This window comes from Ahaetulla prasina, chromosome 3, assembly GCF_028640845.1.
Source record: "Ahaetulla prasina isolate Xishuangbanna chromosome 3, ASM2864084v1, whole genome shotgun sequence".
Classification (NCBI taxonomy): Eukaryota; Metazoa; Chordata; class Lepidosauria; order Squamata; family Colubridae; genus Ahaetulla; species Ahaetulla prasina.
In genome coordinates this window covers 113,774,619-113,801,201 of record NC_080541.1, presented here as the reverse complement: position 1 = coordinate 113,801,201, position 26,583 = coordinate 113,774,619, and the positions used below count along the sequence as shown (strand labels likewise).

General features: G+C 37.9%; 2 protein-coding genes across 5 annotated transcripts in view; both read left to right on the top strand.

The window, feature by feature from the left end:
* Nucleotides 1–739: 739 nt before the first annotated feature.
* Nucleotides 740–14,227, top strand: LOC131194941 (vesicle-trafficking protein SEC22b). 2 transcript variants are annotated; one of them, XM_058176557.1, is made up of 6 exons: nt 740–1,256; nt 1,850–1,959; nt 5,648–5,808; nt 7,053–7,199; nt 11,143–11,222; nt 13,581–13,703. In XM_058176557.1, the coding sequence occupies exons 1-6, from the start codon at nt 1,182–1,184 to the stop codon at nt 13,647–13,649; spliced, it is 642 nt and encodes a 213-aa protein (XP_058032540.1). In that variant the 5' UTR covers nt 740–1,181; the 3' UTR covers nt 13,650–13,703. The 2 variants fall into 2 exon arrangements, with proteins under 2 accessions (XP_058032540.1, XP_058032539.1); XM_058176556.1 differs by lacking the exon at nt 11,143–11,222 and having other exon boundaries at nt 771–1,256; nt 13,581–14,227.
* A 695-nt stretch (nt 14,228–14,922) lies between these two features.
* The window catches only part of ALOX5 (arachidonate 5-lipoxygenase), a 266,743-nt gene continuing 255,082 nt past the window's right edge, over nt 14,923–26,583 (top strand). For all 3 annotated transcript variants that reach the window (XM_058176554.1, XM_058176555.1, XM_058176553.1), the window contains exon 1: nt 14,923–20,336. In XM_058176554.1, the coding sequence (XP_058032537.1) occupies nt 20,187–20,336 (150 nt within the window). In that variant the 5' untranslated portion in view covers nt 14,923–20,186. The remainder of the gene's footprint in view (nt 20,337–26,583) is intronic.

Sequence of the window (26,583 nt, the reverse complement as noted above, 5' to 3'; positions counted from 1 at the left end):
ATACTGTTACGACAAAACAAATAAATAAAAAAAATAAAAACCAATGGAACAGCTTGCCTTCAGAAGTTCTGGGAATTTCATCACTGGAAGCTTTCAGGAATTGACTGGACTGCTATCTGTCAGAAATGGTGTAGTGCTTGGGTGGGGGTTGAACTAGAAGACCTAAAAAGTCCCTTCCAATTCTGTTAATCTGTCAAAAACTATTAATTGTATGGTTTGTCCTTCAGTCCCTTAAGGTTGCTTTTCTCTGCACTCTTACTAGAGTCTCAAAATCTCAGAATGGGAGCTTTCCTCCTCCCCTGGCCCTCCCCTGGTCCTCCGCCCTGGCCCTTTTTCCCTGCCCATTCGTCCAAACACCGTTTGACCCAGGCCTTTGCCTGCACAGGCCAAATATCTGCCAGCCAATTGCATGGCAGGCAGAAGCAATAGTGCTGCGGGGGCAGCATATAATGCAAGATTTTTTAAAAAAAGTACTGTAGCTGTTTGCAAGTTTTGGGGTCTTGCAGATCTCCCACCAGGACCAGAGGGAGGGGGAGTGGTGGCAGGAGGGGAGTTAAACTCCTCCTTACAACTGTTGTTCACAAAAAGCTTGTATGTAAAATATGCAATTGTCACGTCTACAGTGTGCAAATTATGCTTCTTTTGCTAAAATAGCGCTTATAGCATTTAAAAGATGCTATAAAAAATGAAAAGGAGCTCGGAGGAACAAGAGACAAGATGTGAGGACAACTCCGTTTGGTATTGTGCTAGAGGGATGCAGCTGGAGCTCGAGCTATCGGTCTCGAAAAGCCGTTCATTGGCGCATCGCTAGCACTTCGCTCGATGTCCTCCTCAAAGTGGGGAGGTCCTTAGAAAGCCCGCGCTACTCTGGAACTGTGTTGTGGAACTGCTATCGCCGAAACGAATGACACTTAGGCCTTCGAGCTTAAGATCCTTGCTGGTGTTGTTGAAAACATATCCCTCCCCGCTGCTGAGAGGAACAAAAAAAAATGTTCGTCACTTTTACAGGAACCAAAAAGTTGGGGACCTCCGCTCTCGACCGGCAATATGATTGCACAGGAAGCAGGCAAGAGAGTTCTTATAGGGATCCGGAACTTGGTTTTGCAGCTTCCGGCCAGCTCAGTATAGTTAGTCTTGAGCGGGTAGAATTCTGAACCTATAGGTACTGATCGTCCAAGAAGATGGTGCTTCTAACGATGATTGCGCGGGTGGCTGATGGGCTTCCTTTAGCGGCTTCTATGCAGGAGGATGAACAGGTGAGTGTGAGATATTGTGGGTTTTTTTCCCCTTTCTACTCAGGATTTAATTTCTGATTAAATAATATATACAATGCGGGCCAAGCATTTAAAGTGCACTCGCTAAATGTTAGCATTGAAATGGAAAGATATTTAGTACAACCAACTGGATTATATAAGGTTAATTTTTCTTTATTTACTACGAAATGCTTGTTGTCTAGGCTAGAAATAACATCTGTGAGTTTTCCTAGTATAGTTACTGAAGTGTATAGCAAAATTAAGCTCTTTGGAGTCTTCTAACGTTTTGCATTAGATAATGAGTTCCAATATAAATTGAGTTCATTCTATCCCACTCCCACTTAGAAGATGGATCATACATCTTAATATATGCTACTGCTTAATGAATGCTACTGCGAAGAGGAATCAGCAGATATATACCTAGTTGATTTAATAAAGTGGACAATAACCCACAAAGTTTTGTTTTAAAATGCTATAAAATAATAAGTTTTGATCTGATTGTTTTCTAATCATTCACTATAATTGGACTAAATTTGTTGAAGCATGTTGGAGTTTTTTTTTTGTTTGTATGGGGGAATTGGTTTTTTTTATTATAGTCTGGAAGAGATTTGCAGCAGTATCAGAGCCAGGCCAAGCAATTGTTTCGGAAGCTCAATGAACAGTCTCCTACCAGATGCACCTTAGAAGCTGGACCAATGACTTTTCAGTAAGTATAAATAGCAAACCTTGTATCAAGCTAATAATGGGACCAAATGCTTGACAATATCCTCAGTTATTACAAATAAATATTGATCCAAGTAACTATGTAGGAATTATTGGGCACTTATCCCTCCAAATGAGATTTAGAAAGGCCTAATCGTTATCTCTAAGAAACTAATTAAAAGCATTATAGTAAGACTCAGAGGGTCTTGGATTCTTGAAGGAGCATTCAGGGATGTGAGTCAGTTCTTCAGTTTGGAAGAACTCAACAGGTTCATAGAATCATGGAATTCTAGGCCTGGAATGGATTGTAAGAATAATTTAGTCCAATCCTCTGCAATGTACAGAAAAACCTATTAAACCATATGTCCACAGTTTTTCTTAAAAATCTTAAAATCTTTGATCTTAAAAAGGGATTGTAAAACCCACAACTTATAGTAGAACATTCCATTTTTGTATAGATTTCCATTAGGAAATATTTCCTTGGGTTTAAATGAATTATTTTTATTTTGTTCAATTCTGTCTGATTCGCTGGTGACTGCCTGAAAAAGTCCTTGCAATTTCCTTTCAAGGTTTTCAGAATTGGTTTGCTGGGAGAAAGTATTAGGCCAAGGTCACCCAACTGGCTTTGTGCTAAAGCAGGACTAGAACTCATAGGGTCCCAGTTTCTAGCCTTAACTCTACACCAATTTAGCTCTCCTAAATAAAATTCAGGCAACTATAATTCATTTTCTTTATTCTTTGTTTGTTTTTAGGAAAATAGTTCTTGCCCATTTTTCCAGTAGTTCTCCTTTATGTACCTGATCATGCTTATCATGTCTCACCTAAGTCTTGTTTTCTGAACATCCTAAGTTCCATCAGCCTATCACATAAGGTCGTCCTCTGAATCCATTGCAATTTGTCAATATCCTTTTAGAAATGTGATGCCCAGAATCATACACACTACTTAAGAAAAATCCACTCGAGCCGAGTAGAGAGAAAGAAGGTATTTCTTTGAGACAATGTTGCTTCTAAGGCAGCCATAAATTGCATTAGCCTTTCTACCTGCTAAGTTTACACTGCTGAGTCATGTTCAGCTTGTCAATGAGTTCAAGTCATTTTCAGAAGTAGCATTTCCAAGTCATGAATTCCCCTTATTATATTAGTTTCCTACATTTTTTCTCTCCAATGTAATATATATATATATTTGCCAATTTTTTTTTATTTTTTTTACAAACATAATAAAGAATCATTGTGAACAAATTATTGGTCAGGTAAATCTTTAAACATATCAAGTTTCACCTAAATTATAATCTAATAATATATTTTCCTTCTTCTTTAAATTCAATTATTTATTTACACACAATCTGATTATAGAAGTAAATCAAATTCAACCCATTCAGGAAAATATTTAAATGAAGTCTAGTCCCCTTGCTTAATTCCCTTCAACATCATTAATAAATTCTATTAACATTTTAAAATTTCACCACTCCCAGCTTTATATCTACATTACTAATCAGAGGTCATCCTATCTAAAATCTCTTTCTTAAAACTGCCCAGAGATCACATAGACAATTTCATTCTTTCCTTTGTCTTCCTCTGCCTCTAAATAAATAACATATATAAATATATGTTATAAAGTTTTCCATCTAATCCATTTTAATATCAAACAGAAAATTTAACATTTGCAAATGTCCAATGTAATATATTTCTTTTTGCAATTTGTGCTACTGAAATAACAATTTCCTTTGGGTATAAAAATAGTGACAAAGTAGGAGTTGAGTTCTTTTGCTTTTTTCATTGTAATTTATTAAAAATGTCTCCATCTGAAATAGTGAGTCCACCACCCATTTGTCATCTTTTTCCTATTGACATATTTAAAGAAAACCTTCTTGCTGGATTTGGCTCACCTCGTAGCCTTAATTCGTTTTCTGACTTTGCCTTTCTATGTTTCTAGGCTGAAGCATTGTACATTTCTTTGATTATAAACGTGTAATATTTAGCTGCTTACATCACCATACTGTAAGCTTTTAAGTGGACTTTGTGCTGCATCTTTTCAAATTTGAGATAAATTTTTCTCCACTTCTTTCTCTGCATTTTAAAAATCGTAGCCAATTTAGAAATATATTACAAAATACTTTACATTTTTTTGCTGTGGTATAGAAGGAGAACATCAAGAGTAAAGTTAAAGATGTAATAATTTATTAAACGTGATGCTACCTGACTCAACAACTCTGGATCACTGATAACAATCACATCAATAAATTACAATAATATTTAATATTTTTAATATTAAATTTGTTTGCCCTCGATCTCGCTGCAAGATGATGTTGGGCAGTTTACAGCATTCAAAAAAATTCTTATATATGTGTTTGTATGTGTGTACACAATATATATCGATTATAACTAAAACTAAAGGATGGGGAGGAAAGGAACAGAATGTAAGGGGGAGAAGTGGGAGCTACTATTATTTGATCAATCACTTCTAGTGTGATATTCCCCCAAGCCAATTGACAGAGACAGGTCTTCAACCCCTTTCAGAAAGTCAGGAGGGTGGAAACCAATCTCCCCTCAGGGGGCAAGATGTTCCAAAAGGCCAGGGCCACACTCAAGAAGGTGCTTTTCCTGGACCCTGCCAGCTGGAATTCCTTGACTGACAGCATGGGTGAAGTGGGCAGCATACCTCCGCTGCCAGCATGGGTGGGGCAGACCTGTCCCATAGGTGTGAGATGGGTCTCAATAAACCTGGACCCATGCTATGCAGGGCTTTATAGGTAATAACCAACACTTTGAAATGCATCCGAAAGCAAACCAGCAAGCAGTGCAGCTCATGGAACAGTGATATAACATGGGTCCCTCTAGGGGTCCCAAAGACACTCTGTGCTGACAGGTTCTGCACTAGTTGAAGCTTCCAAATGCTCTTCAAGGGTATCCCATTGAATAAAATCAATAAAACAAAAAGGTTAAAGATGGCAAGCATGATGAAACATAGGTGTGAGCTTTCCTCACCATTATCTTTGTCTAAAATGCAGTAGAACAGGGTTAATCAACCTTTTTATACCTCCCGCCCACTTTTTCTATCTCTGTTAGTAGTAAAATTTTCTAACTGCCCACCGGTTCCACAATAATGTGCTGTGTATCGTCATCTGCGCATGCCTCTCGCGCATTGTGGATTGGGGTTGGGGGAGGGGCGCCGGCTACCAGCTCTGCTTGTCTGTTATAGCTGGGTGGTGTGGGGGGAGATGCGCGAGCTATTCTGGGACGAGGCTCTTTTGTTTGCGGTCGTACTATAGTGCCATTTAGTTTCACTTACATAATGTGAACTAAACTTATGCATGGGCAATACAAATAGTATATTTTCAGAAATTTAAATTTTCACGGGGAATTTTATGAAAACCTAATGAAAATGTTTTTAAATAATGCTATGACAATTTTTTAAAAGTCAATTAAATTAAAAAAAGGAAAGTGCTTCAGTATCGGACAAAACCCCTACCGCCCACCATGAAAGCTGGAATGCTCACTAGTGAGCGGTAGGGACCAGGTTGACTACCACTGCAGTAGAACTCTGAAATAAGTATAATTTAAGGCTAAATATAATTTATGGCTTGTAATATAGATTGGAATGTTGTTTGCAATATGGCCACTGAAATCAATAGTCCAAGGTAGGGGTTCATTTTTCTTCTAGGCTAACAATTGGCTTATATCTTCTTTTACAGTTACATTATTGAAAAAGGAGTTTGTTATCTGATACTATGTGAAGCTGCTTTCCCCAAAAAAATGGCATTTGCATACTTGGAAGATTTGCACTCAGAATTTGATGAACAACATGGAAAAAAGGTGCCAACGGTGTCCAGACCCTATTCTTTCATTGAATTTGGTGAGATTTATTTATTGAGATTAATGATTTAAGGATAGTCCAGAGTCAGCACTTTGGTAATCTTAATGCCCCTTCCTTGTCAGCTGATTCCACTTCTTTCTTTTAGCAGGTTATTAAAACATTCTGAATTGCATATCTAAATTATTCTCTGATTTCTGCTTCAACTGATGGGATAAAAAGATTGTGTGGCATATGAAAAGATTCAAAGGGATAGAATATATCACAGTAAACAGTGATGTCTGCATTTAAAATATTCCACATCTTATATTGTTCTGTCAGACCAGACTAAGAAACTAATGCTATATAAGTTAGAACTTCTTTTATAATAATAGTTATAGTAATGCAATCTTGCAGTTCTAAATGTGCTTCTCCCCTCCCTCACTTTTATTAGTGTGAGCTAGGGAGGGCCTGAGACATTTACTCAAACTAATTACTTGGAAGGGACTCAGGCCCTGCTTTTGCCTTGATAGCAGTTCTTCCTCCTATCCTTAGGACCATTTCCTATGTCATCTATGTTTTGCCTTATTAAGCTACATTTAATTGCAGTATCGGTAGTCCTCACTTAACAGTAACTGAAACTGCAGCAGCTCTTGTTAAGCAGTGTGGTTATAATGAGCAATGTCACATATTGTCACATGACCTATGGCAGCAATTGTGACAGTTCAGATCGCCATTGTTATGAGAATCCTGTATGACTGTTAAGCATGATGCACATGATCACTATTTGTGACCTGATGGATTCCTCATTGACTTTGCTTGTTGGAAACTGACAGCAAAGGGTACAAATGGTGATCATGTAACTGCACAATGCTGCAACTATCAGAACTGTGAGTTAGTTGCTGAATATCTGAATCATGATCATGTAACCACAAGGCTGTTACAACAAGGACTGGTCATAAGTCTCTTCATTCAGTGCTGTCATAACTTCAGTTACTGTATGAGTGTTTATTAAACAAGGACTATCTGTACTTGGGAAGTTTTATTTTACTAAACAAGAGGTAGGTAATTTACATTGACTATAGGATAACAAGGATATAATCAGATTGTGGTTAATGACTATATTTGCTATTAGTATAATTACGGAACTCTGCTAGGGAAATTAACAGTTAATTATCTTTCTCCTTCACCCACTCTTTTTTCCATTCCTTGCAATAACCTCTCTGTATGGCATGATTTGAGAATACAAATTGATTTAGAATTCGGAAAGAGAATACTCTTATATGAACAATTACTTTTTATTCCAGATACTTACATTCAGAAAACCAAGAAGCTCTATATAGATAGCCGTGCAAGAAGAAATCTTGGGTCTATTAATACAGAGTTACAAGATGTACAAAGAATCATGGTAGCCAACATTGAAGAAGTCTTACAACGAGGTGAAACTCTTTCAGGTACAGGGATCCATAAACTAGATGTTTTCAATTTTTTTCAGGCTATAGATCTTGTTCTGTGAACTTCTTGCTATTATAGATCCCACCACCCTAACCTATCATATTATTGTGTAACTCTAGGGTTTCACAGAACACAGTTTGCAAAATATTGCCCATTTTGGGAGTTGTTTAAATATATGATGCAGAATAAAACTGGCAAACTGCTTTGCATAAAATACTTCCTGTAGATAATGAGGGGCCATTCTAATCTCGAGGGGCAACAAAAGATTCATACTGAGAAAAAACAAATATAGAATGTGCAATTACTCTGCTGTTTTGGATACCATATGACTTTTAAAATTTTTGTTTGTATTTTAATAGCATGTACATAGCATGCAAATATATGTTCTATTTTGTAAAAATCAACAAACCTGCAGATGGGGAAAATTATAATTTTTGTGAGAAGTTGTAAATCATTTGTAATCTTGAATTTCAATGCCATCATTTCATGCTGAGGAATCAGGGCAATGTATAATAAGTATACTGTCAGGCCTGGAAACCATACTAGACTTCAATAAGCACTGCTTATTGAATAGTATTTTTTAATTCATCCATTGGAGTTGTTCATTCCAGCTTGGAACAGTTTGAGAAATGTTGTACCTTGTCAATTACTTTTCTTGAGAGAAAGAAAAAAGCAGACAAAGGCAGGTAGGAATCACTGGGTGATTGGAAATAGTCAATAACATGGCAAAGCCCATAGTCAGATAGTAGGGAACAGGAAAAGATGCTGTTCTGCTGCCTAATTATCAGTGTCCATCTGCCAAGACATTTCAGGCCCTCTGGTGGTTTTGTCTGTGGTGGACTAGTTTATTCTTTGACAACTAAAATTATATAAATTATTCTGTTATGCTTTCTAGTTACCCTCCTTGCACCCTTTCTTTTTGCTAGAGAAGACAATAAGATTAAGATTTCCTAATAGAAATTAGGAAATAGAAATAGAAATAATATTTCCTAATAGAAATCCCCTCATCTTACCTGTTCATCCCCTTCTTCTACTTGTTCACTACCTATCTGTTTTAGTCAGTGATTAAGCAATTATCTTGCCTAACTGGAAGCTGATGTTAGCTGAAGAATGAAACCAGACAGAGCAGCAGGTGTCTGTTATTGCTGTGTTCTATCATTTTATTTGACTTAAGGACAAATAATTGGCAGAGGGGGAAAAAGTTTCTGCTTACATAACAGAGAACGTTATGGTTTTTTTTCCTAACCATTCTTTCTGAGTCTGAGGAAAACCTTCATGAGGAAAGGTCCACCAGAGTTAATTTGGTTAAAAATCTTTCTCAAACTGGAAATAATTCTGAAAGTGCAGATTCCTACCATCATGTAGAATAGTAGTACCAACAGATGGATTTGCAGTTGGGTGACTAATTGCATCCAGAATGTAGTCCTTAATGGAACTACATCCACATGAAGGGAAGCATGCAGGGGGTACCTCAAGGTTCTGTTATTGGGCCCATTGCTTTTCACCATATCAATAATTATCTAGATGAGGGAACAGAAGGATAACACCAAAATGTGGGGAATTGCCATCAGCTTGAAAGGCAGACTCATGATTCAAAAGGAGCAGATTTGAGCATTGTGGGCCCGAGCCAACAAAATGCAATTCAGTGGAGAGAAAAGCAAGATCCTGCATTTATGTAGGTAAAAGCAAGTGCACAGCTATAGTGGTAATTGGCTTAACAATAGTAACTGCAAGAGGGATTGTGATGTCCTAGTGGAACCACATGAACCAGACTTGTAGCATCTGCTAAAAAAGCCAATGCAGTTCTGGGCTGCATCAACAGAAGGCTAATTAATATCACAAGAAATGATTGTACTGCTCTATACTGAACTAATGAGGCCATACTTGAAATGTAATTCTGGTCACCGCAATATAAAAAAAAGATGCTGAAGCCCTAGAAAGAGTGCAGGGAAGGATAACAAAGATGATTAGGGGACTGGAGGCTAATTCATGCAAGGAACAGTTAAGGGAACTAGGTATGTCTGTAGCCTAATGAAGAATAAGATTAGAGGTGACATGATAGTTGTCTTCCAATGCTTGAGCAGCCACAGAGATGAGGGGGTTGACATTCTCCAAAGCACCTGAGGGCAGGACAGGAAATAATGGCTGGCTTGTTAAAGAGAGATCCAACCTGGAATTAAGGATAAATTTTCTGACAATAAGAAATATTAAACAATGGAACAACTTATTATCTATTAAATTTTTATTAGATTTTTATGATCACCCCAATAAAGCAGCTTATAGTTTACTTCCTGGAGTTGTGGCTATTCTATCGCTGGCAGTCTTCAAGAAAAGATTGGATAGCCATTTGTTTGGGATATAATTAGGTCTGTTCCCTTGGGTAGGGGATGGATTAGAAGACCATCAAGGTCCCTTCCAGCCACGTGATTCTACACTATTTCTACTCTTTATTATTCTAAATACATGTAATTTTTTTTGATCAATTCTGCTTAATGTTACTTGCATCAATCAGCTATTCTCTCCAGTGTCAAATTACGAAGTATTTTAGAACAAAAGTCTTCTTACTTTACATAGGCTGATAAAGCATGGGAAGGCAGAACATGTGCCTCAATAATACCCTGTTTCCCCTCAAATAAGACATCCCCTGATAATAAGCCCAATCGGGCTTTTGAGCGCTTGGCAATAAGGCCAAGTGCTTATTTCAGGGTTCAAAAAATATAAGACAGGGTCTTATTTTTGGGGAAACACGGTAGGTTTGAACTTTGTTGCAGTTGGCTGATAAGTAATGAATCCAATGTTTAGTCTGGTATCCTACTGTATTGTACTAAAAACTAGATAGATGTTAAGATACCAGGGTAGAATTTGGGAGACTATGAGCTCTAGTTCTGCCTTAGGCACAGAGCCAGCTGGGTGACCTTGGGCAAATCACAGTTGTTCAGCCTCTAGGAAGAGGCTGTTATCTTGCCAAAAAAATTGCAAGGACTTGTTTAAGCAGCCATCATGATTCAACTCTGATTTGAAGGAATTTCTAACACTCTCCCCCCAATCTACACACTTATTGCCTTATTTGGTGGAACAACACTTTTCTTCATCTCTGTACCTAAAGATCTTGATTAGGGTTGTCAAACTGGCGATGCATTGGCTGGATGCATCATACGTAGGTCATGACCACCCCAAATCCGCGAAGAGAAAAAACATTGTGAAACATAATGTGACGACAATGTGATGCTGCGGGTTTGACACCTGTGATCTTGATTCCTCTACTTTTTAAAGGCAGCTATTATGTGCTCATGCAATTTAATTTTGCCAACATCACAATATTTGCATAATTTAGGAGAAGCAGTGTTACATAATTCAAGATTGTTACTGCCTGCCTCTCAGAGTGATTTCCCATTTACTTTTTCTGTAATACTAGTTTTCCTTTAATGAAGATTATGACACAGGACCAGAAGTGATACAGTTAGGTAGCAGTGTTATTAAACAACTACGATAATGTTCTCTTTGTAATTGATAATAACCAGCAAGTACGTACTGGTAATTTTTCCCTCTGTGCAAAAGTCCCTACTTAAAAATATGGGCTTTTTCAATAGAAATTATATAGAATAAAAATTAGTTATTAAATACACTTTTGAATACAAAAGCTACTATTTCAGGTAAATAAAAATATTTCATACCATACATAGTCTTTCTAAGTAGAAACTACAATGGATATAAAAAGTCAAACTAAAATCTCTTGGAGAAAAAGAACAATAAAAAAGTTACAATAATATGCATAATAGTGCACACCCTCTTTATAAGTGGGGATGTGGCTATGTTCACAATTAACCAGTAACATTCAGACTGACAAATAGTACACATCTGCCATGAAAGTGACTGATCAAGCACATATAAAGTTCAGCTATTGTAGGATTTTTTTGATATTTATTCAGTTGCCTCTTACAGCAAAAGCCATGATCTGCAAAGGCATCAAAGGGATCTCGTCGTTGGAAACAAGCAGGAGAAGAGTACAAAAAATTTCCAAGGTATTGGATATACCATGGAATACAGTGAAGACAGTAATCAATAAGTAGAAAAATATGGCACAAAAATGACATTACCAAGAATTGAGAGACTGTCAATAGGCATGCAGTAATATTAAAGGAGCTGCAGGAATTTCTGGCAAGTGCTGGTTGTGTACTATAGGTGACAACAATCTCTCATATTCTTCATATGTCGGCCATGGGATACAATGGCAAGACGGAAGCCTTTTCTTAGAAAGAGAAACATCCAAGCCAGTTTGCAAAAACATACATAAAATATGACAAAAGCATGTGGAAAAAGGTGGTCTGGGATGATGAGCCCAAGGTTGTAGTTTCTGGCCATATTTCCTAATGGTATGGTGCAAAAATAACACTGCACATCACCAGAAGTACACTGTACCCGCAGTGAAGCACGGTGGTGGTGGCAGCATTATGCCTTGGGACTGCATTTCTTAGCTAGAATTTGGACTTCAGTCAATGTAGAGGGAATTATGAACAATTCCAAATATCAGTCAATTTTGGCACAAAACTTTTATGCCTCTGCTAAAATGGTGAACATGTATGTCACCTTTCAGCATGATGACCCAAAGTATACCTCCAAACAAAAGAATGTCTTCAACAGAAGACAATAGAAGTTTTGGACTGGCCTATCCAGAGCCCGAACCTGAATCCAATGGAAAATCTGTAGGTGTCATGGCTGACTCGCTATGCATCCCTGCTTGCAACTAGGCAACAGAAACCAGGGTGGGGGGAGGGGAGTGATTGGAATGTATGAATGGCTTGGGAGACAATTACAGGTACACTATCTGTAGCCTGAGAATTCCAACACCTCAAGTTCAACACTGTCAGGCATGCAGACTATTCCCAAAACAAAATGAGTGTAAATGAATTCCAACACCTCAAGGTTCAACACTGCGAGGCATGCAGACTGTTCCCAAAACAAAATGAGTGTAATTGATTGGTGGACTATGGACTTCGGGTGGCCCAGGGGAACAAAATGGATTTTAACTATGCTGTTTTTCATACAAAAACTTCAGAACTGGCTTTGCTGTTTCTGTGCCTATGTGGAATTGCCAGTAAAGTTATACTTTTGGAAAAACAATGTTCCAGGAGTTTCTTTTGCTGCATTATCAATGGGACAGTTGACAGTGGATATTGCAATTTGACAGGTTTTGGATGCTTTTGCAGGGAAGAGAGGACAAAGTTTCCCAAAGCAAGATGTGCCATACTGATAGGCTTCTACCCCTGAATGCAGTCAAAAAAGACTCAATGCAGTCATAAAATCAAAAGTGTTTTAATAAAGTATTAGTTTAAGGGTGTGCACACTTATGCAACAATGTTATGGCACATTTTTATTGTTATTTTTTCCACCTAAAAGATTTTCAGTTTGCTTTTCGATTGAATTGTATAGCTTAAATATTAAAGGAGGAAAATATTCTGAAGTGATTGATCTTAGTCTGATTTTTTTTTACATCTCAACAACATGGCATTTTAACAGAATTGTTTTATATCCACTGTATATGGAATAAGAATTGATAAACACACTTTGGGATACAAAAACCAATAGTTCATGTAGATAAAAACTACTGTATACCATAATCCAAAGATGTTTATGGAAGTTAATTTATCTGAATTGTAATTATTCTTAATGGTAGCAGTGTCTGAATGAAATATTTTGCTGGATAAAGTCTCAGTTTCTTAGTCAATTTACCAAATTACAACAAAAGACATTTGTATTTCTAAAAAAAGATATTTTTGAATGAACACGAACACATTTTTAACCTTATAGGCTTATTATAAGAGTCACTTATTTGTGAAATGGCTACATAAATTTGGCAACATGTAGTGTGTCTTCAAAATTAATTTAATACACTTTTTTCATTCTCTCTTTCATTCTCCCTGCACTATCTATATCCCAAAAAAACATCTTGTAAAGATGGGGGGTAGTTGATGGGGAGAAGAGGGAATAAGAAACTTCCTTTCTGCAAACTCAGTGCCTCATCCCATTGTTTATGAAAGTTCACTGGCCTTCCATAGAATTTTTTCAAAAGGTTTTATAGGGGAAATGAAAGAATTTGACCTCCATAAAATTCTCTTTTGTGGCTTACAATACTTTTAATTCATTGTCCCTATTCTAAATAAAAAATGGTGATTATCAAAGATAAAACTTCCTACCTGTTTGAGGGAAACCTATAACATTCAGCAAGCTTTTCAATGAGAAAGATTGAATCATATATGTCAGACTAAAGTTAGTCTTAAACACTTAGATAGAGGTTGGAACTAGGTTTACTGTCTTATAAATAATGTTGACATTTCATGAATATAATATTTTTGTTTGCATGCTATCTTTTCTTCAAACAGCATTGGATTCCAAGGCAAATAATCTGTCCAGTTTGTCCAAGAAATACCGCCAGGATGCGAAATATCTGAACATGCGTTCCACCTATGCCAAGCTTGCTGCTATTGCTGTGTTTTTTATTATGCTGATTGTTTATGTGCGGTTCTGGTGGCTGTAACGATTAATAGGCCCCCCAAGAGTGATACTTAGTAATAGCAAACATATCACTGTTAAGTAGCTAATATCACAGGATGTATATTAAAATCTGCCTAGACATTTCCTTATAATGAGAATTGCTGCTATTTCCAAATGTCAGAACTTGCTGAGACTAATTATTTTCTTTTGTAGCAGTTAAATGCTTGAAAAACAAAATTTTTTCCAGCTGACAAATAGGAGTAGCCTCATTTGATCCACCTACTACTATTCAACACTGTTAACAGACAAACTTTAAAATAAGTGCAGCCCTGGTAGGGTATTCTAATTGGTATTCTATTGTGTATTCCTTGTTAATTGAAGAGAAATTCCTGTTTCAAGGGTGGCACATATGTATGTGTGTAGATAACACACTGTTTTTTTTAGTTTGTCCAGTCAATACTAATTTTATATTGTCAAATCTCTTGACCCATTACCCTGTTAATTTAGTAACTGCATAAAATATTGCTTCATCTGGCTTCTATGACTGGTAAGTGAAATGGGGAAATAATGTGAATTCACTTCACTGTAAATATTTGAATATCATGCTAAACTGAAGCTGTGTGTGTTCTGACTGAGCTACAGCAACCACTGTTAGACATATTTCTGTACAACTGGAGAAATACTTCAGCTTTTATTTCTGACTAACTTGATTGTCATACCATCTGAACCAAATCAGGTTTGATTTTATTTTGAAGCATTCAGTTTCAAAAGCAGAAGCTTTTGGACAATTCCTTATGACTAAGCAAGGGAAGGGAAGAATGGACCAAGATTCACCAAGGTTTGTTTACTCTGTGGCTTAATTCAGATATGACCTTTCCCATTTTACACTGAATTGCCAAGTGCCCTCACAAAAGTTGTTTCAATCTGTAAGATCATCGACTAGCTGAATATCTCTCATTGCAAAAATAGAGAAGAGCAGGCTTCTTCCTGAGAGCTTGAATATACTGAATATTTTGAATAATTAACCCCTCTATTTCATAGAAGTTTGTTTCAACTTCTGTATCACAAAAGATAAATTGCCATGCAACAGATTCTGTGATAATACTGCTCTCTACAAGGTATGCATATCTATTTTGGGAATTTGCCTAGTTGCAGGTAAATCCAGTTCCATGAGTCCGGTAATGTCATAGAAATTCTGCAGAATAAACAAAATAACTTCTTCATTCTGACAAAGCCAAAGAATTTTAAACTCCAAAGTTAAGTGTCTCTTGCCATTCACATGTCAGCATTGAAATAAATGTACAGGAAGTCCTCAACTTACAAATATTTGTTTAGTAACTGTTCGAAGTTACAACAGCACTGAAAAAAGTGACTTATAACCTGTTTTCACACTTAAGACCATTGTAGCATTTTGATGGTCATGTGAACAAAATTTAGGTGCTTGGCAACGGGCAAGTATTTATGACAGATGCAGTGTCCCAGGATCATTTGTAACCATCCTATCTGGCTTCCAACAAGCAAAGTCAATGGGGAAAGTGAGATTCATGTAACAATCAGATGATTCACTTAACAACTGCGGTGGTTTACTTACCAATTGTGGCAAAAAAGGTCATAAAATGGGGTACAGCTCAACTGTTTTGCTTAGCAACAAAAATTTTAGGCTCAATTAAGATGGTAAGTTGAGGACTACTTTTTGATATAAATCTCATATTTAGTCTTCTTTGTATATATTTTCAAGATATCAGTTTGAGTTTTTCAATGATAGGCATCTATTTCCTAATTAACCATATTTTGTTCTTATTGCAAGAACTACTATTACTATTTCATATAAAAGATTCCTTTTTGTTTTATTTTATGCAGATTTCCACTGGAAATTGAGGTAATAATGAGGATAATACTTCAAGAAAATATTGCACAGGGCAAATGGGGCTGTTGAAACTGCCACGGTTAGGTAGTGTGGGTTTTTTTTAATTAATGGCCACATTATTTAATGATGAATTTCTGGTCTTAATTAGCATAATTAAGCAAGGACTACCTGTATGAGGATTCCTGCACTGGGCATTCGGTTGGACTAGAACCTCCTTTGATTCCTATCATTCGATGTTGTATTATTTTTAGAAGCTGCCAATTCCAGAACAACTCTAGAGATAGAAACCAGTAGAGGTCTGGAATTGAAGTATATTAATAATTTGCACTTTTTCCTCAGGATTTCCAGCTATCTGTCACCTGATACATCATGGTATAATAAGATTGCCAAAACTCAGTAAGTTAGGTCTGATTAGGAGTGCTCTGGCAGCTCTGTCTACAAATAAACCTGTCCAGAATTTTCTTCCTGCTGTGTTTCAATACTGTTGTATTACAGTAATACAATACAGCAATTACTAATCAACATTTCATTAATTGTATCCAAACTAATTGCTATATAAAGCTAGCTGATTCCATTTGTTAAGGTTGCATGTTGTGCTGGCCAACATCATTTCATCCCAAATTCAAAGCATCCTTTTGCCACCAGCACAAAATGAAAAAAATAACTCCAGACCTCTTCATTTTACTCAGTGTTTGTTAAAAGAAAAACAGAAGTTGTTTGAAAACAGTATGTTTTTATATATTGTATGTATGTCTCTACTGCCTTATATACAAATTGATGCTGGATATTTATAAGGCATACTAACCTGAAACAACTCTGATAATACATTTTGATATCTCACTAAAAAAGGATAATTACATACATAGAAATGATAGATTTGTTGTGGTCATATAAATTTTCTCTATTGAGCTGTTTCTTCCAAAACAAGAGTTGTATAGATGGAAGTTTTCCCTGTGTTGTATCAAACATCCTGTTCAGAAATGTTTATAGTTTTGTTTTAAATACAAGTCAAGGTTGTGTTGGGAACACCTGGAGAAGAGAGAAGTACACAGCTTTGATCTGCTGTTCCTGTAACATTATTCATTTTCTCTGGTTTTTTGCTTTATTGTAAACTGGAATAGTCAAAATATTCTCTTACACTGGCTAATCTGAAATGGTACATCAGACATATCCAGAATGAGACAAAATTATTTTCCATTTCATACACAGCTGAATTAAGCTCCTGGCAAATTCAGGCAAAATGGCCAGTGGTAAAAGTAATTATCTGAAGTAATTCAGGAATTTGAAGGACTACAAATTTCTCAGCTTATTCTAACTTTTAGCACTAATTAATTTCCTGATGGTTGGCTTTTCAATGGTTTGAACCACAGAACCAGATTTAGATATAAATTAAGATATACCTTAGGGCAGGGATGAGCAATTACCAAATTTTTTGCACTATAAGACACACTGGACCATAAGACACACATTAGCTTTATAGGAGGAAAAAAGAAAAAAATCTGCCTCTGCCTCCCAGCAGCCATCTGGTATTCATCTGGTTAGTGTCCTTGCAGCAAACAGCCTGGTCAGTTTCAATATGTTACCCCAGCACTTGGCTTGTTAGGGCTCCGCTCTGTTGTGGCCACCACTGGTCAACTGAGCTGAGCTGCCACTGTCACTGGAGAACACTGCAGCCTATGCTGCCGATTGGTGGTTGGATCAGCCTCCTCGAATACCACCGATCAGCTGTTCTAGATGGCAGGGATTGCTGCTGCTGCCTAGAAAGGTGATAGGCGGTATTTTGGGAGGCTGATCCAACCACCGAGCAAAGGCTCCACCGATCCCTGGTGGCAGCGAATGGCAGCAGGGATGACAGGTAGCAGTGAACACCACCACCACACCAACCTCCCTCCCTCCCACCACAATATTCACTCTTAAGACAGACATTTCCACCCACTTTTTTGGGAGGAAAAGTGCATCATAGTGTGAAAAATACGGTAATTTTTCCAAGGGATCACATGATGAATTGGGGTGTTGTGGAGGGCTAAACCAATAGCTTCTGTCTCTGCTCTACCTACTCATACACAAGCTCCTTCTTTGATTGAGGTAAAGCCCAGGTCCCCTCACAAGATGACCACTGCTCTAGGCAAGGTGTGAGCACTATGCAGGCATAGGAAAACACTTCTCACTTTTCTGCTGCCACCAGCCAACTGAAGGAATGCACAGTGACTGCAAAGAGGGAGTCAACCTGGCTTCTGCCCCTGTGGCAGGCTTATTTATATTTAATATCTAATTTCCAATTGACCTCACATGAGCCAAATAAGGATGGCCAAAAGGCCGGATGTGGACTGGGGGTCGTTAGATGTCCAGGTCTGCCTTAGGGACTCATGGTCCGAAGAGCCTTTTCAACATTTCTGATTTTTTTTTTCATTTGTTAAAAGTTGTGATTCTATATATGAAATTACTTACAGGCAAAGACCAGTATTTAAAATATTTTACCATGCATCAAATATAAAACAATAAAAAACATACCTATATTTATATGAGAACCTATATTTATATTGCTCACATGATCCTCATTAAGGTCTACTTTGTTTCTACATGCATTTAACCTGTTCAGAGAAGGTTTTGTTATATTTGCAGCATTCTTAAGTTCAATTTTTTTACACAGCCTTATTTTCTCTTAGCATTTGCCAAATAGTTTCTACAGCAGCTGTATCCAACCTGCAGCCCATGGGCCTTATGCCTCTGGGTGACTAGCAATGTGACCTCAGAAGATCATAAGCTTTTAACATTATACGATTTATATAAATTATATATTTTCTCTTCACTCACTGTGGCCCTGGCAAATCAAAAGGCAAATCACCCATGCTCTATATCAGGGTGTCAAACTCATGTCGTCACATGATGTATTGCGACTTGCCAGAGGCTTGGAGGCACAGTGGTTAGAGTGCAGTATGTCAGGCTACTTTTGCTGCCTGCAGTTTAGCAGTTCAAATCCTACCAGGCTCAAGGTTGACTCGGCCTTCCATCCTTCTGACGTGAGTAAAATTAAGGACCCAAATTGTGGGGGGCAATATGCTGACTGTAAATGGCTTAGGGCTGTAAAAGCACTGTAAAGGGATATATAAGACTAAGTGCTATTGCTGTTTTTTCCCCTTCGCTAAACCAGGGATAGGCATAGCCAACGCATGACACATCCAGCCTGCAGGCCGCAAATTTGACACCCCTGCTCTACATCTTTCCACCAGTCAAGGTTTTTGCCATGTCTAGATTTGCTGAAAGGAATACAAAAGAGATTTATATGTTAGTTTATTACCAGGATAGATCAGGCAAAATTTGATTGTACTTTTATGTCAGTATTTAATTTGTTTCTGAAACTGGCTTTATTTAAGAATTTGGAATAATGGAAAATACATCTGACTTAATTTTCAAAACATTGTTTTATATAATGAATATATTTCATAATTATATAGGTTCATGCCTTCAGGCTTTGCTTTGAAATACAAATAAGCAGTACAGTACTCATCAGACATTAAAGACAACATCTATTATATTTTTCATGTATTTATGAAGTCAGATTCTTTGCAATATAAGCCACAATAATGAGTATTTGTATGACATTGTGACCTATTCCGGTTGATTAACCAATCATCTTTTCCAATATTAATTTGTTTGAAGAGAAACGATAGGGCATTCAATTTGAAAAAAATACTGTTCTTGTAATGGAGAAATCTCTGAAATACTATCTCACGTTCTTTCATATTGCAAAAATGTCCAGTTGCATTTAGTAATACCTCATCTATAACACTCAAATTTCCACAGCCATTGGATTCATTTTATGATGAATTCGTTTTCTTTCTGTTTATAAGCTGGTCTATGACTATAATATTTAATCTTTATTCAGTTTGAACTTTTAGGTACTTAGAGATACTGTAGTCACATTCACCATGGAAGAGTCATTGTCTACAGTTAAAAGCTATTCAAAGTACGATTTGATTTGCAAGTACTGATTTAATTTGCTTCTATTGTCTTACTGCAAAGTTAATTAAGAACTGGTTGCCTCAGTTATTTTAAAGTAACTGCCTAATAGCAAACAAAAGCACTTTTCTTAACTGTAATAAAAATTAAAATAAAAGCAGCAAGTGATATTTTTAGCCAGAACTTAATTACAGATAAAAGAAAATATTAGCATCTTTGGTTATTTTTACAACTGAAAAACTGGTAAGCCACATTTAGGTCAAATAGAAAAAGTTGGAAAAGGGATATCAAGCATACAAAACGAAGATTTAACGAAGATTAAATCTGATTTAGTTCCCGTACCACTTAAGAGTGATTTAGGCAGGCAGAAACGTTTAGACAATGATATTGTATTTTGCTGCAAATTCCATCTGTTCCATGGTATACGTTTTCTACTACACTGTAAAAATAAATATCATTTAGAGGTACCCTAATCAGACTTCGAGATTTAATTTCAGAAATGAGAATATACACGCTTTGTCAACCATTATTTCCCCACCCCTTCTGGGCGGGAAAAGCGAGATGGCTGGTTGTGACTGCCAATTTGTTCCGCCCATAGAATTGCTACCATCCTTCCATAAATTGTGAATTTATTTGCAAAGTGGAGCACTACTACTGAGCTCTAGTCATGCCATCCTACTTAGTGACAGTGGCGACGGGAAATCAATGGTTCGCAGGGACCGACGACTATATCTACCTTACTTTGGTGGGCTTAGCCGGCACGAGCGAGAGACATCTGCTTGACAAGCCGTTCTATAATGACTTCGAGCGCGGTGCTGTGAGTGAGGTGGTGGGCGGGTTGTGGAATATCACTCGAGATAATGTACGATCGCTTCTCTAAACACAAATTATTTGAGATTTAAGTTTTACAGCGACAAAAAGTCTTTAGTTGTCCCTCGGTATTTCCTCATCGATATTGGCTTTCTATTTGCACTCCTACATCCTTTCTTCTAAGTTATCGAGGGATGTTTGCATTCTGCCATAGTACAACACATCTTTGCCTATTCAGCAAGCAACAATTTTGAATGCTAATTTGCCTTCTCATGGAAAGCGGAAAGTATAATATACCTTCTACATTATGACGCGGAAGTGCAGCTGCTTAGTAAAGAAAATTACATAGTTGCATGTAAATTACATAGTTGCATGATCAATATGAGAGCTATTTTGCAGGAAAGGATCCTGCCTCCGTTTGCTTGTTACCGTTTGTTTTTCTGGACCGCAAAGGGCGAAAATGGCTATACAGTAATGCACTATCTAGAGGGGAAGAAATCAGTTTTCATACTTTTTCCAGTGTAGTTCATCAGAAATCTCTGGTTTGCTGTATTAGGATTGTTAAGGTGCGCAAAATGGTATTTGTAAGAAGTACTTGGTAACTTCCTCTGTAGCATTATGCAAGAAATTTGGGAGGGGAGGCAGTTAAGTAGAAGTTCTTCTAAGAATATCCGGGCTTTTGTTTCTTATTCTAAGAGCTCTAATTAGGCCCAGAGGGGATGAAAATTCAAAAGGGAATTTTTTTAAAACAGTTTTTTTCAAATTTTTTAACAAAAATAAATACTGGCAGATACTCTTTGCTTAGTCTTGCCCCATATATTTGCTAAGCCGTTTCGGGGCGGGGGAGGGGTGGTGAGCAATTAAGAAACGGAAATTGTTTTTGCAAGGAGCAGTTAGTCATACTTTTCTGGGTCTTCTATGTGGCAGAGAGGTTTACAGTGGCAGAGAGGTTTAGACCTAATTTCTACTTTTGTCTCTTTAGCCTCAACTGTGACTGACATTCTAGAAAGAAATGAAGAAGTGATTATTATAGGTTGAAATATTTACCGTTTCTAAATGCTTATTCTTGCTTATCCTTTGGGCAATTTAATACACAGGATTCTACTCTGCAGATTCACAACTGAGTGTGTATATAACTCTATCAATTATATGTGGTTAGCTTTTTCCTCCAACAAGGGAAATATGTATGCATTTTTGTTGTAAATATAGTGCCTATATAGGTAGTCCTAGACTTAACGACCACATTTGAACCAGACTTTCTGTTGCTAAGCAAAATAGTTTACAACCTTTCTTGCCATAGTTGTTAAGTGAACTACTGCAGTTATTAAGGTTGTACCATGGCTGTTAAGTGAAAATGGCTGCTGTCATAAATATAAATCATGAATGAAGGCAAATATGAATCAGTTGCCAAGCGTCTGAATTTTGATCATGTGACCATGGGAATGCTGCATTGGTCGTAAGTGTGGAAAAACTGTCATAAATCACTTTTTTCAGTGCCATTGTAATTGCGAACAATTACTGAATGAACTGTTGTAAGTTGAGGACTACATGCATACATAATTAGATATTGCCAATATACCATTCTAGATAATATAAAGAAAACGTGTAGTTATATAAACATATTTATAAAAAGTAACAAACAAATTATTGATTATAGATAGGAGCTAAAAGTACAATGTATCTCTGGTATAATTACTTGGGAATGAATTATTTTGATGTTTAATTTTGCATTGCATTGGTAACATTGGCAACTTCTTAAATACAATGCAACATGGGATTTCAATTGCTCAAAACACTGTTGAAAGCACTGGAAGAGTTGTACTTTTTAGTTTATTATTTTGTGTTCGGTATTTCCAGGATATGTATTAGTTACTCAAGTACCCTTTTGGTAGCCCCCTTGATTATTGTAACTTTTCACTTTGGGATGGAAAAGACAAAAATCAGTTTTTTTCTCATGAAAATCCTGGCCCCATCATGTACGTTTGTGCAGACGCCTTGCATTGTCACTCTACCTGCCATGGCCTTAACTCTGAGGTCAACTCATGAGGCCTCTACTTGTCATGGCCTCATTGGAAAGATGCATATCCATCCTACCAATTAACACTGCCTTCATGTTTCTTAATAATTTATTTCATCCCACTGTGTGTTTAGTCTTTCTTACACATATATGTTTGCTCCATTATTGTAACTTTTTCTTCCCCTGAAGTAATTTAAATCTGTGGTTGAATTTCTGGTTTAAGTGGATTTGTATACCAAATATTGTATGGAATCCTGTTGACATTCTAGTATGAGTTCTCTATTCCATTGTGGATCTAAATAATTATATATGAAAACTGTGCAGCATTGACTTATATCCTGAATTACAAAATGTAATCATTAAATATTTATCTACAAGAGCATCATTGAAGGCAAATTGATACAAATTGCCAGGGAATTTGGAAATCTCAGTAACTTTTTCCAACAGAAAAACTTTTTCCTAACACTATGAAGACTAATATCAAAGAAATGCTGTTTAGGTCAGCAGTATCTATAGCCGTGATGGTGAACCTGCACGCGTAGCCATATTGGTGGGCATGCAAGCTCAGCTCCAGTCTGCATGCGCACGCCAGCCAGCTGATTTTCGGGCCTTCTGGGCCCACCGGAAGTAGGGAAACAGGCTGTTTCCTGCCTCTGGAGGGCCTTGGGTGGTGGTGGGGAAGGCCCGTTTTTCTCTCTCCCCAGGCTGCAGAATCTTTCTAGGAGCTTGGGGAGGGTGAAAATGGCCTTCCCCACCCTCCTGGAGGCCAGAAACGGCTGGTTTGCCAACTTCCGGTGGGACTGGAAGGTCCGTTTTTTGCTCTTCCCAGCCTCCAGAGCCTTTCTAAGAGCTGGGGAGGGCAAAAACAGCCTCCCCCCCGAGGCCCTCCGGAGGCCGGAAATGGCCCATTTGCCAACTTCTGGTCTCACGGGAAGTTGGCAAACAGGCTGTTTCCGGCCTCTGGAGGGCCTCTGGGGGGGGTAGGGAAGGCTGTTTTCACCCTTCCCAGGGTCCTAGAAAGACTCTGGAGCCTGGGGAGAGAAAAACAGGCCTACTGGGTTTACTGGGCCATTGCGTGCCGGGGGGGAAGGGGGGGTCACGTACGCATGTGCGGGGGTGGGGCACATAGAATTATGGGTATGGGCACGTGTGCGCATGACCACCACTCCCACTTCTGGCATGCGATGGCAAAAAGATTAGCCATCAGTGGTCTATAGGCTACAATGCTAGAACACTGCTTGGATCATCCTGAGAACTCTCTCCCCACCCCAATTAATGGACACGTTTTTAAAAAAACTACCTTTCTTTTCTAAATTTCACCATGGTCTTTTCTGCCTTTCAAATCTCACCATCCAATAAACTGACACACACGCACAAAAAAATTAAAGCAAAAAATTGATAGGTGATTTTAATTTTATTTACACTATTTAATCATATAGGGTTTGCATTTTGCATTTTTGAATGAACCCTGGCCTGCAATTAAATATGAAAAGGTGCTTATGTTTATGTGAACTTCTTCAATATTGAAGGCACATTGTTCATATTTTAATCCTAGAACTGAAAGTGTACTAAATTTTGCTAGAGTTTTTGGCAGAAATTATGAGAAGACAAGAAAAGGAAAAAAACAATGGAGGAGTTAAAAAATATTCACATTTTATAAAGAAAGGGACTAGGTGCAATGGTTTATTGTGATGTAGAGGAGCAAAATGTATATAATTTCTTTGTTGTTTCTTTGCATAGTCTATGCTTTACCTCAAATATAGAAATATAAAAGTTTTAAACTGTTGCAAACAGATCCTCCTATTCCCCAGTCCTACAAAATTGGGTTTTTATTCCTTGATTTTGAGCCTGTGTAGTTTCAATTGTGTTCCTAATCTCACAGGTGATAGTGAAGTCAATAGTCTGTCACACATATGCAAATTAAGCCTCTTGTTAGTCCCACTTGCCTTGTTTTTCCTTATATTTGTGAAATTTATGTAAATTGTAATGGCCCTTAATTTTCATATTTACTATAAATATCCAAATATTATGCAAACATGTCATATAGGCTTCTTTAACAAGTGCATACATGAGACAGGATTGAGGTTGATATTTCCCTATGAAGATCAGGTTAATGTAAGATTCTGTACTGATCATATTATGTGATATATGCTATAGTCCTACAGTTTTTAAGATAGAGCCCTGTCATATATTTTTTCTTGCAAAACAATTGTATTGGCTATTCTTCTACAGCTAATGTGATATACATAAATTCAGTATGCATACTTCTTTAGTCAAAGTCCCGTTTCTGTTCCTGTTATAAAAATACTTTCTGTTGTAAAATATTCTACTTCCCCATCTCAGTTAAGTCAGATATTTCCCTTTACTAGTGAACAATGAAAAATAACAATCAGCATAATGTAATTTCAAGGAATATTCCATAAATAAGTGAGATAGTAACATCACAAGCAAGGTGAGCAAATTGCCAAGTATATTATTGGACAGCGGTCACCAACTGGTGGTCCACGGACCACTGGTGGTCCGTGAGAAAATTTTGGTGGTTCGTGGAGAAATCTTCATATTTTTGCCGATGCACCCTGGTGGAGGAGCTGCTCCGGGATGACCAATGGGCCAGTCCTGTGAGTGTGACTACTACAGCTCTGGAATATGGGACTGGCCGTGGCGGGGCTGGAAATCTCTGCTCTGGGATGGCACATGCAATGTGCAACTTTGCAGGTGGTGCAATACGCAAAAAGGAAAGCAGCCTTCTCCATCCGGAATGAAATAATGGTGCTGTTGTTGCAGCAGGGGAGGGGGTGGTACAAGCAGGCCAAAGCAGCGATTGCGATGGCTGGAAGCTGCGGGAGCGAAGCACTACTTGCACTTGCACAGCATCAGCATTCCACCTTGGTATATTTGCCACCAGCCGGTGGCGCAAAGCAGCCCTTGTCTCCTGCCGCTTGGGATTTGGAGCAGTAAACGGCAACTGGTTCGGGGAGCAGCCAGATTTTGCTCTCCATTGTGGACGCCAGATCGGGCTTCTGCAAGCTCTCGTCTCTCGAGGAGCGCTCACTGAAGCGGCACGGGAAATGTTGGCCAGGCTCCTCAAGAGATGAGAGTTTGCAGGGGGCTGATCTGGCATCTGCAATGGAGAGCAAAATCCATTGCAAATAAGTCCTGAGTCCCAAGCGGCAGGAGACGAAGGCTGTATTGCGCCATCAGCTGGTGCAAATATACCAAGGCAGAATGCTGATGCTGTGCAAGTGCAAGTAGTACTTCGCTCCCGCACTTCTTCCGGCCCTTGTTGTTACTCCGCACACCTTTGTCTCTCAGGGAGATGCTTGACTTCCTCTCAGCCCTAAGACATTGGCTGGCCCATGAGATGAGAGAAAGAGAATGAGACAGAGAGAGAGAGAATGAGACAGAGAGAGAATCAGAGAATGAGACAGAGAGAGAGAGAGAATGAGAGAGAATCAGAGAATGAGAGAGAATGAAAGAGAATCAGAGAGAGAGAAAGAAAGAGAGAGTGGGGAGGGAGAGAAAGAGAGATGAGAGAGAGAATGAGAGAATGAGTGGGAGAGAGAGGGAAAGCAGGGGAGAGAGAATGAGAGAAAGAGTGGGAGAGAAAGAGGGGGGGAGAGAGAGAAAGCGATGAGAGAGAGAATGAGTGGGGGAGAGAGAAAAAGAGGGGGAGAGAAAGAGATAAAAAGAGAATGGGAGCGAGAGAGAAAGAATTCAGAATTTTTAGAATTTAGAATTTATTGGCCAAGTGTGATTGGAGACACAAGGAATTTGTTTTGGTGCATATGCTCTCAGTGTACATAAAAGAAAAGAAAAAGAAAAAGAAAGAAAAAAAATACCTTCATCAAAAGTACAACATTTACAACACAAATGATGGTCATAGGTTGCAATTTAACCCTTAGCGATAGCAACAAAAAGTTACAGTCATAAGTGGAAAGAGATTGGTGATGAAAATGATGAGAAGATTAATAGTAGTGTAGATTTAGTAAATAGTTTGACATTGTTCAGGGAATTATTTGTTTAGCAGAGTGATGGCCTTCAGGAAAAAACTGTTGTGTCTAGTTGTTCTGGTGTGCAATGCTCTATAGCGTTGTTTTGATGGTAGGAGTTGAGACAGTTTATGTCCAGGATGTGAGGGATCTGTAAATATTTTCAAAGCCCTCTTCTTGATTCGTGCAGTATACAGGTCCTCAATGGAAGGCAGGTTGGTAGCAATTATTTTTTCTGCAGTTCTAAT